Source organism: Aulonocara sp. 'chitande type north' Nkhata Bay, linkage group LG11, assembly GCF_057382095.1.
Source record: "Aulonocara sp. 'chitande type north' Nkhata Bay isolate Kocher_YH1m ecotype deep benthic linkage group LG11, A_spYH_male_GT1.1, whole genome shotgun sequence".
NCBI lineage: Eukaryota > Metazoa > Chordata > Actinopteri > Cichliformes > Cichlidae > Aulonocara > Aulonocara sp. 'chitande type north' Nkhata Bay.
The window spans coordinates 10509159-10527164 of NC_141354.1; the positions used below are offsets into that span (position 1 = coordinate 10509159).

General features: G+C 40.8%; 2 protein-coding genes across 2 annotated transcripts; one reads left to right on the forward strand and one right to left on the reverse strand.

The window, feature by feature from the left end:
* The first annotated feature begins 377 nt into the window (after positions 1-377).
* On the forward strand, positions 378-11941 carry dpys (dihydropyrimidinase). Its single transcript, XM_086310511.1, has 9 exons — positions 378-741; positions 2120-2278; positions 2448-2627; positions 4663-4852; positions 5127-5283; positions 6891-7032; positions 7577-7719; positions 10450-10657; positions 11429-11941. The coding sequence occupies exons 1-9, from the start codon at positions 490-492 to the stop codon at positions 11486-11488; spliced, it is 1491 nt and encodes a 496-aa protein (XP_086166637.1). The 5' UTR covers positions 378-489; the 3' UTR covers positions 11489-11941.
* Positions 11942-14416: 2475 nt separating this feature from the next.
* Positions 14417-17607, reverse strand: dcstamp (dendrocyte expressed seven transmembrane protein). The gene is made up of 2 exons (XM_086309868.1): positions 16542-17607; positions 14417-16455 (listed from the first exon to the last, which is right to left on the reverse strand). The coding sequence occupies exons 1-2, from the start codon at positions 17586-17588 to the stop codon at positions 16048-16050; spliced, it is 1455 nt and encodes a 484-aa protein (XP_086165994.1). The 5' UTR covers positions 17589-17607; the 3' UTR covers positions 14417-16047.
* Positions 17608-18006: the final 399 nt, after the last annotated feature.

Consider the following 18006-nt stretch of genomic DNA (forward strand, 5'->3'; position numbering starts at 1 on the left):
CTGAACGTATGATTTAATTACGTTTACTGACACAAAATTGATTAAACTGAACTGATTAATAACAATTCAGAAAAAATAACCGTTTTAGTGATTTTCTCAGCTTTTCACTATGAGAAAATTTATGCTACACATTTCAATATTTTACATATGGAACAGTTACTTATTTATTAGTTATTAAAGACATCGGCTCAGTTTTGGCACACAGTGAGTCAGTCCATCCAAGACTTCAGATTCTCCACATTCTTATGCATACCGAGTTAGTGTAAATCATTATTAGGAAGGCCAAATCTTTTTGGGTTACTGACCTGGGGCGTTTCTGTCCTTTGACAACTCATATGAACTTTGGAGTTGACCTGCGTAGCTTCTTTGGCACAGCTTCTGGGTTCCACTGCACACAGACGATCTCAGCGTCAGAGCGCAGAGATCGGTTCAGTTTGCGCAAATTGTGTCCTTACGCAGTCCTAACACTCTGAGTTGCGCGGAGCAGGAATGGAAGAGCCCAGCGGGATCCTGATTAAAGGAGGCAAAGTTGTGAACGAGGACTGCTCCGTGATCGGCGACGTTTACATCGAAAATGGGAAAATAGTTGAGGTTGGACTGAATCTTCAGATTCCAAAAAGAGTGCGAGTCATTGATGCCACCGATAAACTGGTGATCCCCGGTGGCATCGACACGCACACGCACATGGAACTGGCGTTCATGGGAACCAGAGCTGTGGACGACTTCCATATTGGAACCAAAGTAGAGTTTCATTTAAAATGAATCTGTCATATTAATTTCATGTTGCTTGGCAAGATATGTTTGGCTATGTTTAGCAAATCAAAAAAGCTGGTAGTAAGAGTAATCACCTTCACCTATTATGAGTGGAAGTGGAAGTGCATGCGATGGATGCAAGTCCTATTTTTCTTTTTTAATCAAAAGCTGAATTTGGAATTTGAGAGTAGAATCAAATGAATATTGGATAAAATATGAATAAAACACTACAGCGACTTGAGAATCACCTCTGTCTTAAAATAGCATCAGTATGCAGTTTTGCGTCATAAGTATTTGACAACAGCTTTAATTCAGGGAATTTAAGCAAAATATTGCATAATTTTTTGGGAAGGAAAATACATAGACAGACACTTTTAGAAGCTCAAAAATAATTGGACAAACAAAAATAATTTCATATATTAAGTTGTTTTGAATACTTGGATGAAAATCCTTAAGTCAGTGACTGCCTGAAGTCTAGAAGCTGTGGAAATCACTGAATGCTGTGTTTCCTCTCTTGAGATGCTCTGCCAGGCCTTTGCTGCAGTCAAGTTCGGTTGTTTGTGTGTCTCTCTCTACCTTCAGTTTTGTGTTTAATAACTGAAAAGTATGCTCTGTTGGGTTGATATCAGGTGACTGATTTAGCCACTGAAGAACATCCCCTTCCTTTACCTCGAGCAGTGGGAAGTGCAAATCCATTTTGCAACATTTGGTTGAATCTGATCAGAGATTATAGCCCTGAACGCTTCAGAATTCATCCTGCTGCTTCTATCAGCAGTCACAAAAACACAAATCAATAAACACTTTGACTAGTTCCACTGGCAGCTGTACATACCTATGCAATAATATTGCCTCCACCATGTTTGGCAGATGGTGAGGTGTGCTTTGGCTCATGAGCTGTTTCTCTCCTTCTCCACAGTTTTCTCTTCCCATCATGTCTCCATTCCTCTCTTGATATATCTACCTCCTCGAGACGTTGGTTAGATGTTGGGAAATTGTTTTTCTTAACTGTGGGGGTAACTCTGTTGTCAGAGTTAGCCTTCTTCTCAATGCAGTTTGATTCAGTTTCATTTATGTGGCTCCAAATCTTCTTGATCCCGCAAAGAATTAATCTGCAGGACAAAATCAGATCAGAGGTCATTGTAAAGCTGATGCCCACGACTTCTCAACATTTGTATCAGGTGTTATTTTAATGGGAGTGACAATAAGAAATCTGTCAATCATTGTTTATTCAGGCACCATTCACAAAGATGATTGTTTTTAACATCTGGACTAGTAGCCACACTCAAATCACTTTTTTCCCAGCATTTTCTACTTCACAGGTTAATCATTTGCTTACTTCTCTGTGGTAATGTGTGCATTTCACCAGGCTGCTCTGGCAGGAGGGACCACAATGATCCTGGACTTTGTCATCCCCCAGAAGGGCAAGTCTCTTCTGGAGGCTCATGACCGATGGCGTGAGACGGCTGATCCCAAAGTTTGCTGCGACTACTCGTTGCACGTTGCGGTCACATGGTGGAGTGACAAGGTGAATGAGAGTGAATCCTTTTGTTTTAGTAGACTACTAGTATTTACTGTCTAGACACTAAAACTAATGACACTAGGTCAAGTAGGTTTGCCCAGTCCAAATATTGCTGCCCCCTTTTCCCCAGAGCTCCATACATGTCTCCCTTATTACAATCATTTTTCTTTTTTAGGTCAAGAAAGAGATGGAGACTCTGGCCAGAGAGAAAGGAGTAAATTCCTTCAAGATGTTTATGGCCTATAAAGATGTGTTTATGCTGCAGGATTCTGAGCTATATGCTGCTTTTGCTCAGTGTAAGGAGGTCGGAGCCATAGCTCAGGTTCATGCTGAGAATGGAGATTTGATTGCAGAGGTTGGTGTGAACCACACGAAACAAATGAAAACAGATTTTGAAAAAGAAGTTGCTTGTATTAATGAGCTACAATTTTTGTTTTTTTCTTACAGCTACTTATTGCCTATACTGTACAGGGGGGAAAAAGTTGCTAATAGTAAAGTAGATCTGATATTTGACATTCCAAACTTAAGCAATATGGTTATTTTTTGTAAAATATCAAGAGTTTAACTTGAGAAATGAAACAACCTAAGCGTGGTGAGATACTAAAGCTAAACAACACAAGCCTATATGCTGTTTTTGATTTTCTGTCAGTGAAGGTTTTGTAAGTGCAGCTCAGGTAATCAGTGTCAGAGTATAAACACACCAGAGCCCACAAGGAATGCTAAGTTAATGTTTCACCCTGATGGCAGCTAAGCTTCACTTTGTGTCCAAAGAATAACAAACACTGTGGCTGTGAGGAACAGAGAGGAACTGTGGTGCTGAATGAGGAAGACAGGAGCGGCAGAGAAGCATGTGAGAGTTGTGCAGGACATGTATGAGGACAGGGAATAGTGGTGAGAAGCGCAGTGACAGAAGGGTTCAAGGTGGCAGTGGGATTACGTCAGGGATGGGCTCTGAGCCCCTTCTTGTTTGCAGTGGTGATGGATAGACTGACAGATGAGGTCAGCCAGGAGTCTATGTCTAGACTATGATGTTTGCACACAACATTGTGATCTATAGTGAGCATGCAGTAGGTATGTTCTGGAAAAGTATTAAAAGTTAGTTGAAGCAACACACATTACATTTGTGTGAATGAGAGGGAGACAGGTGGAAAGGAGAACATCCAAGGAGTAGTGGTAGTGGAGACAAGATGAGTCTATGGATGGTCAGTGATTCAAAGCAATGGCATGAGAAGTATGGAAGAGAGTCGAGGCTGGATTAAGACTAATGTCAGTGATAATTTATGACAGAAGGACAGAAGCATGAGTGAAAGGGAAGGTTTACAAGATGGTAGTGAGACCTGCTATGATTTATGGTTTGAAGAAGGTAAAGCTAACAAAAAGACACGAGGTTGAGCCGGAGGTGTGCAGGGCTGAAGATTTTCATTGGCAGTGACCCGAAAGGACAAGATTAGAAACGAGTACATCAGAGGGACAGCTCAGGTTGAGCAGTTTGGAGACAAAGATAGAGAGACAGGTCTGAGATGGTTTGGACACGCGCTGAGGAGGGATAGTGGATATACTGGAACTTTGTGGAGCTACCAGGCAGGAGGGAAAGAGGAAGACCTCAGAGGAGGTTTATGGGTGTAATAAAGGAAGCATTCAGAGGACTGATTTGACAGAAGAGGATAGGGATATGTTGGGATGGAGGCAGATGGTCCGCTGTTACCCCTGAAAGAAGAAGATGAAGAAGGTTGGTTGAAAGCCCCGTGACACGCGATGTTGGAGCAATGCCAAGGAAAAAAGATGAAATCTGTCATTATCTGTCACCAGAAACCTTCCCCACAGATATTTTGACAAGTTATGTCAGGATAAGCATAGGTATAATTAATAGCATATATCCAGTTAAGGTGTTCAAGTTTCAGAGGGATAGGAATAGTCATGGTGGCTCACTGAATTGACATGAATTGGAAATTAACGATGTAATTTCTATTAATATTAGACAGAACTGCAGCTACATTCAGACAGTCAAAATCCCCACTATGAGAAAGATCTGTTATTTCTTATGTGCATTTTCCAGCATTTTTTCAAGTGTCATGGCAAAAAACTACCACCAGGGGGTAGCAAATACTCAACAACAACTCGTGGATCTGTTGTTGCTCAGAGCAACATGAATACTGTATTATTGCTGCTTGGAAGTGTGTTAAATGTCTTTCCAGCACTACAGTAAGGCACTCACATGTTATTATTCATAGTAGCAAATTTTAATTCAATCGAATCAATATAGATTCATCAAGTATAAATCTGACTGTCTGGTCAGTCCGTCTCTGCCTTGAAGTGCCACCGTGCCGTGTTAACCTTCCATCTCCTTTAACCTTTAATCCTGACTTGTTGTCCCTGCTGTGAACTGACAGGGGGCTAAGAAGATGCTGTCCATGGGCATCACAGGACCAGAGGGCCATGAACTGTGTCGGCCAGAAGAGGTGGAGGCCGAAGCCACCCAGCGAGCTATCACCATCGCCCATGCTGTCAACTGCCCGCTCTATGTGGTTCATGTCATGAGTAAATCTGCCGCCAAGGTTGTGTCTAACGCACGCAGAGATGGTGAGTGTGGACTCCTCCCTCCTGCTGTTTAAAGAGGGTGAGGCTGAGAGCTGATGAGCTTCAAAACTGGTTTCAGTTTTCTTTGTTTTATGTTTTAGTCAAATATTGAGTTATACAGTGTTTGCACATTTTGTTTTTTGTTGCTATGGCAAAAAATAAAGCCACTGAGAATTTTATCTCAGCATGAGGTTTCTGATTGCTCTCGAGCAGATAAAGTATACTCGGTTTTAGTAAACATCCGACACAGGTTTTTTCTTTCTTTCTTTCTGAACAGGGCGTGTAGTGTTTGGGGAGCCAATTGCTGCCGGTTTGGGCACTGATGGTACCCACTGTTGGCACAAAGACTGGGCCCATGCTGCTGGTTTTGTCATGGGTCCTCCGCTTAGACCTGACCCCAGCACACCTGGGTACCTTATGGACCTACTAGCTAAGTAGGTAGAACTGAAAGTCCAGCAATATTGCTTGCTGGTGGTTTTTATTCAGTGCAGTGTGTGTTTTTTTCCTGTCTCTCTCCCCGTACCCCCAACCAGTCGTGACAGATGGCTGCCCCTCCCTGGGCCTGGTTTTGCTGGAGGTTTATTCCTGTTAAAAGGGAGTTTTTCCTTCCCACCTTCACCAAGTGGTTTCTCATAGGGTACAGTCTGATGGTTGGAATTCTTTTTCTATTGTTGTAGGGTCTTTACTTATATAAAGTGCCTTGAAGCAACTGTTGTTGGGATTTGGTGCTATATAAATGAAACTGAGTTGAATTGAAATTCAATTCGGTTTGTATTTTGGCTACAGCTACAGATTTTTTTAGGCTATGGGAGTTTAGAAGTTCAGAATCCCATGTGATCCCACGCAGAATCAGCTAATACAGATTTATCCAAATCAGACAAAATGTATCTGGATCAATTGTACTATGTTTTTGCTGATTTTTTGCTGCTACAGTTTTTGTTTGTGCTGGTATCATTTTGAAAATATTAATAAAAGAACATTTCTGAAGTAATTTAAAAGCATGCCACTTGGTGCGTATTAGTTGGACCTGAATCAGAGGTTCTGTTGACGAGTTAGGTCCAGCAGGCCTCAGGTTGGAGCACCAAACCCTAAACAGCTTGAAAAATACATAGTTTGTATCTGTCATTGTTCCATGTGATAAAAATAGCCCAAACATTGTTTGGTCAAATTGTTCATCCAAGGTCAACCACATTGACCTTTGAGAAACATTTATTAATATCTTTAAAATGATAGAGGCACAAAGAGCCATTTTTGCAGCACAAACATTGAATACCACGTCTGTTGGATTTAAAGAAGGTGGGGATTTTAGCATTTTAGGATCATGTTCACATATGACATCTTTGCATGACAGAACTTTCACTTGCAATTTTGAATCGTACGACAGACTGTGTTAACAACAGTGATTTCTGGAAGTGTTTCTGAGGCTGTGCAGCTATTCCTATGACTAAATCATTCAGTCTGAAGGCCTGTAGATCAGGGACAACTAATATTCATTTTGAGCCTTATCGATTGTGCACTGAGATTTCTCCAGATTCTCAGAATCTTTTAGTTATATTTTTTTCTGTAGATGATGAAATATTCAAAGCTTTAGCAATGTTATGTTAAGGAAAATTATTCACAAATTGTTCCACAATTCGTACAGTTTTTTTTTTTCAGATTGGTGAACCTCTGCCCATCTTTACTAATGAGAAACTCAGCCTCTCTAAGATGCTCTTTCTATACCCAGTCTCATTATTGACTTTTGTCAATTAACTTAATTAGTTGCAAAATACGTTAGCTCCAAATTAGCTCAAAATGAACTAAGATTTTCCATGAAATAGTAAAAATGTCTCAGTTTAAAAATTTGATGAGCTTTCTATATTCTATTGTGAATAAAATGAAGGTTTATAAGATTTGATAATTTGACATGCTGTCGCAACTTTTTTGGGAGTGAGGATTTAGAATTGACCAAAGTGACCCTCAAGGTTACTGATACATTTTTTAGGTTATTCCATCATCAGTTTGGACATAACAGTCATTTTCCTTCTGTTCATTGTGCCAGTGATGATCTAAGCGTGACAGGGACGGACAACTGCACCTTCTCTGTGTGCCAGAAAGCCCTGGGCAAGGACGACTTCACCAAGATCCCTAACGGTGTGAACGGTGTCGAGGACAGAATGTCTGTCATCTGGGAAAAAGGAGTGGTTAGTACTAAGGATATACTCACTTTTTTAGTTGTCTTTTTTTAAAGCACCGGTTTCTTGACAACAAGTTTTAAAGATGCCATGTGGTTAATGTTCGCATAACAAAAAGTAGCAAATACACATTTTTGACTCTGTACCGGCCCATTTGCATTCATGACGGCGTGCCATGATGTTTAATGTTGGGTTACTGTTTTTACTATCAAATATTAATAATTCTACTTTTCTCACAATTATTTGGATGATATGCGTATTTCTTTTTTCCTGCAACACACAATAAACTCCCAGAGGTGCAGATGGCTGCACGATTGCAAGCACTGCATTTTCTGGCCATTGTTGTGGGGACTGTGTATCAGCTCAGCTGCCCCAAGGCCACTGGAAAGATTTACTTTGTGCAACAGTGCTTACAAATCACACATTAGATGATATTTTGGCTGAAATGAGTTGCTTGCACTGACCTTTTGTCTGCTAATTCTGTGTATTGTTGTCATCCAGTGTGGCCCCCTAACTCAAACTGGGTGCTTTGTGCATTTTCTTCTCCCCTCAGCATAGTGGCAAAATGGACGAGAATCGATTTGTGGCTGTCACCAGCAGCAACGCAGCAAAAATCTTCAACTTCTACCCGCAGAAAGGCCGAATCGCCAAGAACTCGGATGCTGATGTGGTTATATGGGACCCAAGGATGACCAGGTGAGAACTCCAGCTCAGGTCATTCAGCAGTCTGGAAGAAATCTTTAGAAATCGAGCAGTGAAAGAAAGCCTTCAGCTGGTGTACGTAAAGTTTTAAAAGTGCATGATGAATGCAAATCCTGATGTTAAAAATGGTAACGTCGCCACTGTCTCCATCAGAGCTCCATCACACGGTGATGCTGATCCATTTGGCACACTTGAGAGCGTGTCTTAAGTGTGCCAGGCACTTCACTAACTAAGATAAGGTTTTTAAGTTTAGCTGTAAAGCATGTAGGCGACAGATACAGGCACCTAAAAAGAGAAGAGCTATATCTTTCATCCTGTGCCACGTCAACACTAACGCACTCACTAACCCTCCACATAAGCTGATTACGTCTATGCTCCATCCAAAAGTCGGTGTATGTCATCACTTATCTATAGCTGCAAATTAAAGCATAACACAATTTACATATGAATGAAATTCATCACTCTATTAAAAAAAAATTTAAATTGCTGTTTGGTAATTTTATATTTTTAGGAAAAGATTTTAACACACTTACATAAAGCATGAGTGAGACGATGCTGATGGGTCATGGTAAGAATTTTGAAACTGACGAATATTTCATGTGGGAGCTAAACCAATTTCCTTCGTGCAGAATACACGGCGTTATGGCTGCTTTCAGGAATGTGCTCAGAATATCGCAAAACTGGTCATGTGATTGTGTTGTATTATTTGAGCTGTTGTGTGAAGCACAAGCACAAACAAAGACAGTTTGCGTTCCAGCATCATGTGTACTGTAGCACAATCTTATATGACCTGGAAATAGCAATGCACCGCTCTGTTTGCTGAAGGATCTGGGCTGCGTCCCTCAGGGATCTAACCCACTGTGGATGTGAGTTGATGAAGAGCATATTAAACCCCAGTGTAATTTTCTGTAAATGAATTTACTGATAATAATACAAAAACAACAAAAAAAGATTATGTCAGGACCAATAAACTCCACAGTTGTTACTATGACGTGCTTTCCAGTTTGTCTTTCCTCTCAGACCTGTCACTCCTGGACATCAGCTGTTGTCCATTTAAGTTGTGTCTTTACCATATGCGCATGTCTGTGGAAGTCATAATGCCTTTCAAGCATGAGAGCGCATTGTATTTGATTGCTGCACAGTGAATTCATCTGTGAAACTGTGTAATTAATTTGCCGTCAGCACAAGTGTCACTTCATAACATCCGGGACCAGGGGCCACAAACAGTTGCATAACCGCCTCCCCCCCACAAAAAAACCCAAATCCCTAGGAAGCTCACTCAGTTGACTTGTTTCTCATAATTGGGTGAGCTGAATAATGAGGACACATCTTGTTTTCGTCAGTGCACACTAGGCATGGTGTCTGGCTTCACAAATCCACAGGAAACATGTTTGTGAATGGAGAGTAAAAGGGGTCAATGAAAAAAGAAAGAAAGACATCCGGTGCATTTCATGGAAGCAGCTGAGTCACACTTACTTTGCTGTTCCCTGCTGACTTGGTCTTTCACTCAAATGTGATTTATTTGTTCGACATCATCAGTTTGTACTGTGCAGTGCATTTCATACATTTATTATGAAGAGATTTTCTACAGTCCTAATCAACTTACTTCACGTAGTTGTGCAAATATACATGTTGTAACTTAAAGCTGCTGTGATCAGTCATTTTCTGCAGATTGCCCACTCCTCTCTCTCTCTTATATTTTTGTTTGTTGGTCCAGTCAATTCCAACTTTGGTTTCAGTTTTTGATTGAATGGGCTCGAGTTAGTAATTATATGGAATCTGTCTGTGATAATACAGCCACAAATTCACATTAACTCCCATTAATTTGATGCTGTATACATCAGAAATTCAGACGTTTGTCAACATGCATAAATACATTGGGTGACTTTCATGTGTTTGGCTGATCATATACACCTGTTCAGCTGTTGGTTGAACAGGTGTACCTTTTTTACATTTTAATCCAGAAACTAAAACCTAAGAAACGAAGAAATTCTATCATTTCTTTATAAATCAAACCTGGCAAGCCCGTGTGAACTAAAGCCCCAGTTTCCTGTCCTTAGCTCACAGGCGTGGCACCCAATATGGTCTTCTGTTGCTGTAGGCCATCTGTTTCAAAGTTCGACATGTGTACATTTAACAGCAGTATTGTCATTGTACACCATTTAAATTACTTTAATAATTTCTGCTACTAAACTCCATCACAGCTATGCTAAATTTATTTTGCTGAGAACTGAAAAATGTTGCCGCTCTTGTGTTTCTTTGTTCATATTTCCCATCAGGTTCCAGCTTGCACAGTCTTTTTTTATATCTGGATACTGGCTATGCTGCAATATTATGTGGCTGTGCTCACGCAGCAGCCTTTGGATAGATGCCATAATAATGTAATAGGCAGCAGTGAAAATGTTGAGGTGCCTTTTTATTGTCTGAAAGAAGCTTAGTGTATGTGCTTAGTGAGCCTTTAAGAGCCTCACATGAGCAAAAGTTTTGAATAATACATTATATTACTGCTGCACAGTGAACCAACTGCAAGTACATCTTGGCCTGATTCAATCAGTTTCAGATGAGGATGGACTGCATTAAGTTTTCACAATAGATTTATCCTTTTCTTTGGTATTCAGAAAGCATCCAGCAATTATCTAACGCAGGCTACATGTGACCAATGAGTTTAGCTCATAAAAAGCCTCCACTGACTGTTTTTAAAGCTGCCAATGTATCTTTATGTAGGAAAATATCTGCCAAGACTCATCACCAGGCTGTGGACTACAACATCTTTGAGGGTATGGAGTGTCATGGGGTACCTGTCATTACCATCTCCAGAGGCAAAGTGGTGTATGAGGATGGGCAGCTGAAGGTGTCACCAGGACATGGCCAGTTCATCCACAGAAAACCATTTTCTGAGTTTGTTTACAAAAGAATCAAGCAGCGGGAGCAGGTTAGTAAAGTCTTAGCGTCAGAAGTGTCACTGAAGTTCCACATTTTTTGGATGTGAACTTAATGGGTAGTGCATACACATACATATACAAAAGTGTTGCGATTTTGCAAAAAAAATTTGCTCTTGAAAAAATGCACTCAAAAAAATCAAGTTGACATCAAGCGATGATTAGCTGGCCCTGAAACAGAGATTCTGGGTTCATCCAGTTCTCGTGAGAGGGCAGCATCAGGGAGAATTTCAGGGTTTGGTCCAAGAGTTCAGGCTGTATCACGATAGCTTTCATAGGTGAGTCTGAAAAATATCTTTAACACACAAAATATTCACACCATTTTTACACATCTGGTGTGTAAAAGCCTTTAGCCTAACTGTTCCCTCTTTTATTTACTATTTATGGTCAGTTGAGGTAAGCAAACTGGATGCTGGTTGTAGCGTCATATATGCTGTAAGCATATAAATTTGGATTAAATTACCCAGAATATTGCAAATAAGTATATCTCAATAAGATGAACTATACAGGAGACTACAGACTACAGACTCAGGTGTGATTTTGACTCAGTCTACTTCTGATATTTGCTAAAACTGATATTTTCCTGTGTCCATTCCAAGTGCAGATCATGAATTGCACAGAGGACATACATTGGCAGGACCGCTTAGCTGTAAAACACTTTTCATAGTTAATTCAGAATTATGAACTTGAAGCAACCAGACTGGGAGTAGGTACCACGCACAGGATGACCTAATGTTTCTGTCTGCTTTGTATTTGACCTGCAGGTGAGGAAACCTACAGCTGTGACCAGAAAGCCATATGAAGGCAAAGTCATTTCTGTCTGAACACATACCTGGGAACTTAAAGGGCACCTTAAATCTCCAACAATGCAACCCAGAAGCTACCCATTGCACAAACAACAAGTGTTTTCTCAAAGACAACCTTCATTGGAGTAGCTTTTTGCATTTCAAGCATATGAGGGTTATAACATGTTGAATTTCTGCCTGAGTCAATGCTCCGCTGGAAGAGGAAACTGAGTCACATACAGCTGTGTCTGCAGCCAGCTCTGTTCAGTACACAGATCACAAAAACCAACTCTGCTGCTGCAAACTATACATTTATTACTAACACCATTATGTAATAACGCAACTCACCATAAGAAATGCAAATCGGGTTTATGCATGAGTTCCTGGTTAGTAAATGAAAAGTCTCTAAATAGAAAAAAACAAACAATTTCACTGTATATTGTGTTCTGTGCTCTAAAACAATAGTAAATCAGCATTTATAGTTGTGTGTAATTATGCCTGAGTTTTCTTCTTCACAGCATGTTTTTGCATTTTTTACCCCCATCTTCTAAAATGCCAGTTGCCACTGGTAACAGAACTGTCTCTCACCCAAAAGCATCCTTTCCCTTTGATGAAATATTCATTAAAATACACTGACATGCATGTGGTAATAAGATTTACTCCGCTGACCCAGACGGACTCTGTGTTTGCATATTCAGCAGGCTCACACATCATTATACACTCCATCTATGCCCATGTATGGACTGCATTCATTCCTTCTCGTGGTAAAAAAGGTCTGCGGCTGTCATCGAGCATCATGTGGCAGCTTCCCATTGGGGCGGGCATGCTGGCATGTTATTATGCCACAGGGCCAGTTGAGACATAGTGTGAGCTTATCAGGTTGCCACACGGGTCAGTGGTAGTGTGTGAGTCACAGAATGCCCTCATCCTCAAGCAAGAATGCTTCTTTCCTCTTTTCTTAAACGGTGCAAAGGATGGTTGGGGGATGGTGGGGTATTGTACAGTGAATGGTGAGCCTATTTAAAATGGTGACCTGGCTATAACTTGAGTTTTCAAGCTTTAAACACAGAGGAAGTGATTCATACTAAATATTTACACTTTAACTAGTGCCGTGAGGAATGAAGGCATTTCTAAAGGTAAAAGGGCATCTTTGCAACGTATACCTAATGTAGTGGCCGCTAAGCATATGTTCTCACTTTGCCAGGAATTATATATTAAGTAAATATATTAATCATGACTTTCCTCAATTCTACAAGGCTGAGCCAGTGGTGACGCCTCTCCAACTGCAGCTGAGTGATATGATTTGAGCATACTACTATGTAGCGTGTGTGTACCACTAAGTATTTAAGTACGCAGAATGATAGTAAATATACTGAGCATGTAGTGTATAGTATAGGATTTCTACTACTTAAAACATCTGTCATAAGCTGTTAAATAAAGGAAGTTTTTTTTGCAAATATTAATGCATAATGAACAAACACAGCCTAAGGGATTTCTCAAAACTGTGTATATACCAATAAGACAGTAATAAACTAATAGTATTTACCTGGGCTACACTACCCTGAGGAATACACATTAATAGCAGTTTTGACCTTTCCCTATTCACACATCACTGCATTTCTCACCTGTCACAGTCTGCATTATGAAGTCAGTAGGCTGTGACCTGTCCCTATGCTGAGTGAAGAAACAGCACCTGCATGATGCTAATGAACGGTGACAGTGCATAAGTAGGAAGAGCACAGTGCTGCTCTTTGCACATGCAAATGACATCTGTCTTAGATTATGTAAGCAAATATCGCTGTTCTACATTCTGCACAGAGGTAAAATGCAGAAGCGAGGTTATAACTGCGGTTTCTTTATTTGATATTTTATGTAACAAACATAATTAGGTGTTTATTCATAGCAGGAATGACTGCAACCATCACAACTGATAGTGGCAAAATGATCATAGTTTGGGGTTGATTCATTATAAAATTCTTCCTCTGTCATGTTATATAATGAACATGATGTAATAGGTAAGTAATGTATTTCCTATGGCTGAGAGCTCATTGCAGCTCTGTTGAATCAAGGTAATACCTCTTAGCTTATGGTCTTTAATTGCGCCACGGTTACCAGTAGACTGAGCTGTCACGTGATGCCATAAATAGTAGTATACTGCTCTAGTTTTCTGAATAATAATGACACAGTAGGTGGTGGATTACAGGTGAGAACTGGGGCGCAAAGAGTACATATTTATTCTGCTAAATGTTAAATATAATATAAAACAATTGAAGAGAAATGTATTATGATGTATTTTGAAATAACATACACTGAAAGTTTTCTATATGAGATCGTTGCAAAATTTGCAGCCTCACCTAATGTCCACCCTACTGGCACTGATTTTATATTAGGATTTAAAAATCTAGGTGGTTTTGGTATGGCGAGTAGCCTTCAGTAATATTAATAAATCACACAGCAAAAGTACATTCATGTAGTTGTAAAAAGCATGACAATATAGTAAGTAATCAAAGTATTCAGAGTAACTTAACGGAATACGTTACAAACTACATTTTGGGGCATGTAGTCTGTAATCTGTAGTGGAAGACATTTCAAAAGTACCCTTACCAACACTGGGGATGGTTAAAACATCGCTCTTAGATGCACCCTGGCTAGATGTAGAACAGGCACTATGCAATAATATAGAGATTTCGGACCTACCATTTATCAGCTCAAACACCAAACTACATGTATGTTTTAAAAGAGTCGACATCAGCTCTTCTCTGACAGCACGATGGGAGTTTCTTAAAATGACTGAGTCTTCATTAATCCCATGCGAATGTACACCTATCTGGAACAAAACTGACATACTACAGAAAAATAATATGATTAACCTCCCAGATTGGAGTCGTAAAGGAATTAAATATTTGGAATATATATTAGAAGGAGGACTTTATTCCATTTGACAGACTAGTTGTACAGTATGGGATTAACAAGAAAAGATTTTTAGAATATCAACAAATTAAATTTATAATAAAAAAAGTTTAAGCCTAATCAAGTTGAATTACAAACACAATCATGTGTGGTACAATTTCTTAATCTTAAAACCCCAAATTACTGTCTAAAATATACTGGACACTCTCCAAAATAGATGAATCAATATCCTTTTGCAAAATGGGAAGCGGATTTATCAGTCATCTTAGACCAAAATACAATACAAAATACTACACAGAGTGCACTATACAGGTCAATGGATATTCAAGATGGGCTTTATGTCTTCTAACAACTGCTCACACTGTCAAGGCAATAAACCTGACAGTTACGCTGTTTGGTTCTTTCCACCAGTGCAGAGGGTTAGGTGCTGGATATGTGAAGACTTATCAAAGTATCTGAAATGTAACATTCCAGCCAGTAGCGGTTTTTGATATGGGCAACACGGGCGGTTGCCCAGGGCAGCATCGTGGTGGGGGGCGGCCAGAGGGAGTGTTCGCCCAGGGCGCCAAACAGGCTAGGACCGCCACTGATTCCAGCCTTCGCTCTAGTCCACTTGTTGGGCATCTTGGATGACCTCACTACATAGATGAATACAGCCCACATGGTTCTCACCAACGTATGCATTGCCAAGATAACTGTCTTCATGAACTGGAAAAATAAAAATAATCCTAATTCTAACCATTATAGAGACCGTCTGAAAGATCATTTTAGTCTTCCCGCCTTCATTATTGCGCTTGATGTGGGGGTAGGTACAGGCTTGGGGTGTCTGGGGATTCTTGGGGGACTCAACCTGGGGGCTGTGGTACTGAACTGAATGGGGATCTGTGGCACTTGGGTGGTGTTTTCCTGGTGGTTGCCTGCAGCAGGGCTGGAGGAGGGTCTGTGCTGGCGGACGAAGGTTACCGACCTGGTAGTCTAGCTGAACTCTGGGTGGGTCCAGAGTGGACTTGGGGTTCTGGGCGTGCTCTGCCTCCGGGCTGGGGCTCTGGCTGGGCCTTTGGGGCTTGGGTCCTGGTTGGTGTGTCACCGAGGTTGTGGGTGGGTGCATGCACGGAGGCCCAACCCTGGTGCGGGGGGCCTCTGGTGCATCGATGGAACTGGGGGCCTCTTCAGCTGGTGGGGAGGTTGTTCTCGTTCTGCTTGTTTTCTTCTTTTAACAGATGTGTAGTGTCTTTTCTCACTGTCCCTCTTCCCCTCTGTTAATCTTTCCCTCTCCTTTTCTTGAACTTCTCCTGTCTGCGTCTTTCCCTTTCTTATCCCCCGGACATGTCTGTTCCGACTGTAATAACTTAAAACTTTAAATAAATAAATAAATAAATAAAGATCAGTCAAGTGGACCAGTATGGTAAAGCCGTAAGGATCCACTTGGGAAAACAAATCTGCTGGGCATTTTTCTTGGCCTTCAGACAATAATTCAGACTAAAGTATAAGGCTGATATTTCTCTCCGCGAGATCCATGGACCATCCATGTTGATCTGTCAGTCTGCACCAGGACTAGCACCGCCATCACTAGAGTGTCTGTGTGGAGAAGATTTTCCTCACAGGATACTTTGTGGATCCTCTTTAGAATGAAACAGTAGCGGAAACCAGAAATATGGCTGATGAAGAAGAACAGAAAAACTACATAATTAGAGATTTGGCTTTTTTTTCCTTTTTTTTTTTGCCTTGCAATAGTTATTCTCAAGCAATATGTTAACATGCACCTTGGTAATAAGTGACCTGAGGCTGCAGTTGTTTTTCTCCTTTCTCATTTTGAATCTCTTCCTCAGGATTTTGCCGTGGAGGTACTCCACTCTCTCCTCAGCAGCAGAGGGGAAGAACTGTTCACAGACCATCAACCTTAGCTGGGAGACTTTGGTTGACATCAGAGCCATAACAAGCAGAGTGAGCAGGATGGCAGTCAGTGGAATTACAGAACTATATAGCAACAACTTGGGTTTGGGGAGGCACTGCTTCTCAAACAGAGTCACAGAGTAGGAAAAGTCTTTTTCATGATTTTCTTGTCCAAGAGACATTCCAATTAAAGTTGCAATTCCCTGCAAGGATAAACAAGTGAGTCTTTTGTGGTTGAGATGAGAAAAATATTTAAAAAATAAATAAATATTTACTACGGTGTACTTACTTTGATGCTCATTAACAAAGGGATGTGGAATGGCTCCAGCTCTGATAACCTTGCTGTAACAATGTCAACAAAACAGTACAGCAAGGCGTCCACAGTTATGAATATGACCCAAGCTATGAAATGGGAGACAACTGGAATTCCAAATTTCACCATAGCTTTCCCTTCTCTTGTTGTGGGACGGGCGGAGGGAATGAAGGTGTACAGCTGCTCCTCCTCTGCCGTGAGGGGAAGGACGTGGGATTTTCCTTCCGCCTTCTGCTTCTCGTCAAAATGAACAAACTTGCTGCTGATGAACCTGTTTTTGTATTTCATGTCTCTGCAGTATTTTTTTATGTGCAATGCTATAAACATCATGAGCACGAGGAAGCTGATGGCAGGAAACATCCTGTCGGTCACTGAGCTCACTGTATTCATCAGGGCCTGTGCATATTTAACAGTCTCGTTGAGCTTCTGCTCTGCTCCTGCGAGCCTCTGCCTGAATTCTTCTGATTCCAATCTTGGAGAGACGTTGAGCTGGGAGTCAAATCTCACTACTCCCAGGTTTGTAACCCCTTTGAGCATGTCGCCGATCCACTTCAACATCTGAACATAGTTAGTAAATGGAGCAATGATGGAGGCTTTTTTTGCCTTCAGGTTGCAAATCATACTCCTGACCAGCAGCGAGAGGTTCTCCAGAGTGTTACGGATGTTCTTAAGAACCACTAAGCTGGTTCCAGCAGTTAACAGCAAGTTCCTACTCTTTTTCATGAAAATGGATATAACAAAAAGAGTCCCTAAACACCTTACTCTCTTTGATAGGAAGAGGGCAACAGTCAGCAGTGTCCCAAAGCAGGCGGCAATCCCCCCAGCCACTGCTAGCTCATAGTCCTGAGCGAAAAGGAGGTACAGGAGGAGCAGGGAGCTGAGCAGGAGGCTGGAAATGCTACAGATGAGGAGGAGAAGGATTGTTCTTCTGAATCCATCCCTTTTACCAGTGGTGAACACATCCACAGCTTGAAAACCCACATCTTTAAGGCTTTGTTTTACTGCAATCCATGAGAAAAGCATCCTGGATATTAAAGTAGACGTTGAAAAGCAAAAGCAAAATTGGAATGAAATGGCAGGTTATAAGAAAATCATTAACAAATACAATATATTCAGTAACTACTGTGCCCGAAAAGACACTTGTGCTGAACAGAAAGGCGAAGTAGTAGCCTGATGTATAAAGCTCAGCAGCTCTTCTGATTCATGTAGAGCGCAGTCGCCTTAAATACGACAGAAACAGGAAGACTCTTGCCTTTGTCATTAGTCATTTTGTAGTCATCCCTATTTTTCAACCACAAGCAGAAGTAAACAGAGGCTGAATTATGAAACAATGATAAAATACCCTTTTACAGGAGTAGGTGATTTCAGAGAATCCTAATATTCAATAGAATTAGAAGGTCCGTGTGACTGTATTCATTTGACCCTATATGGTCATCATGTT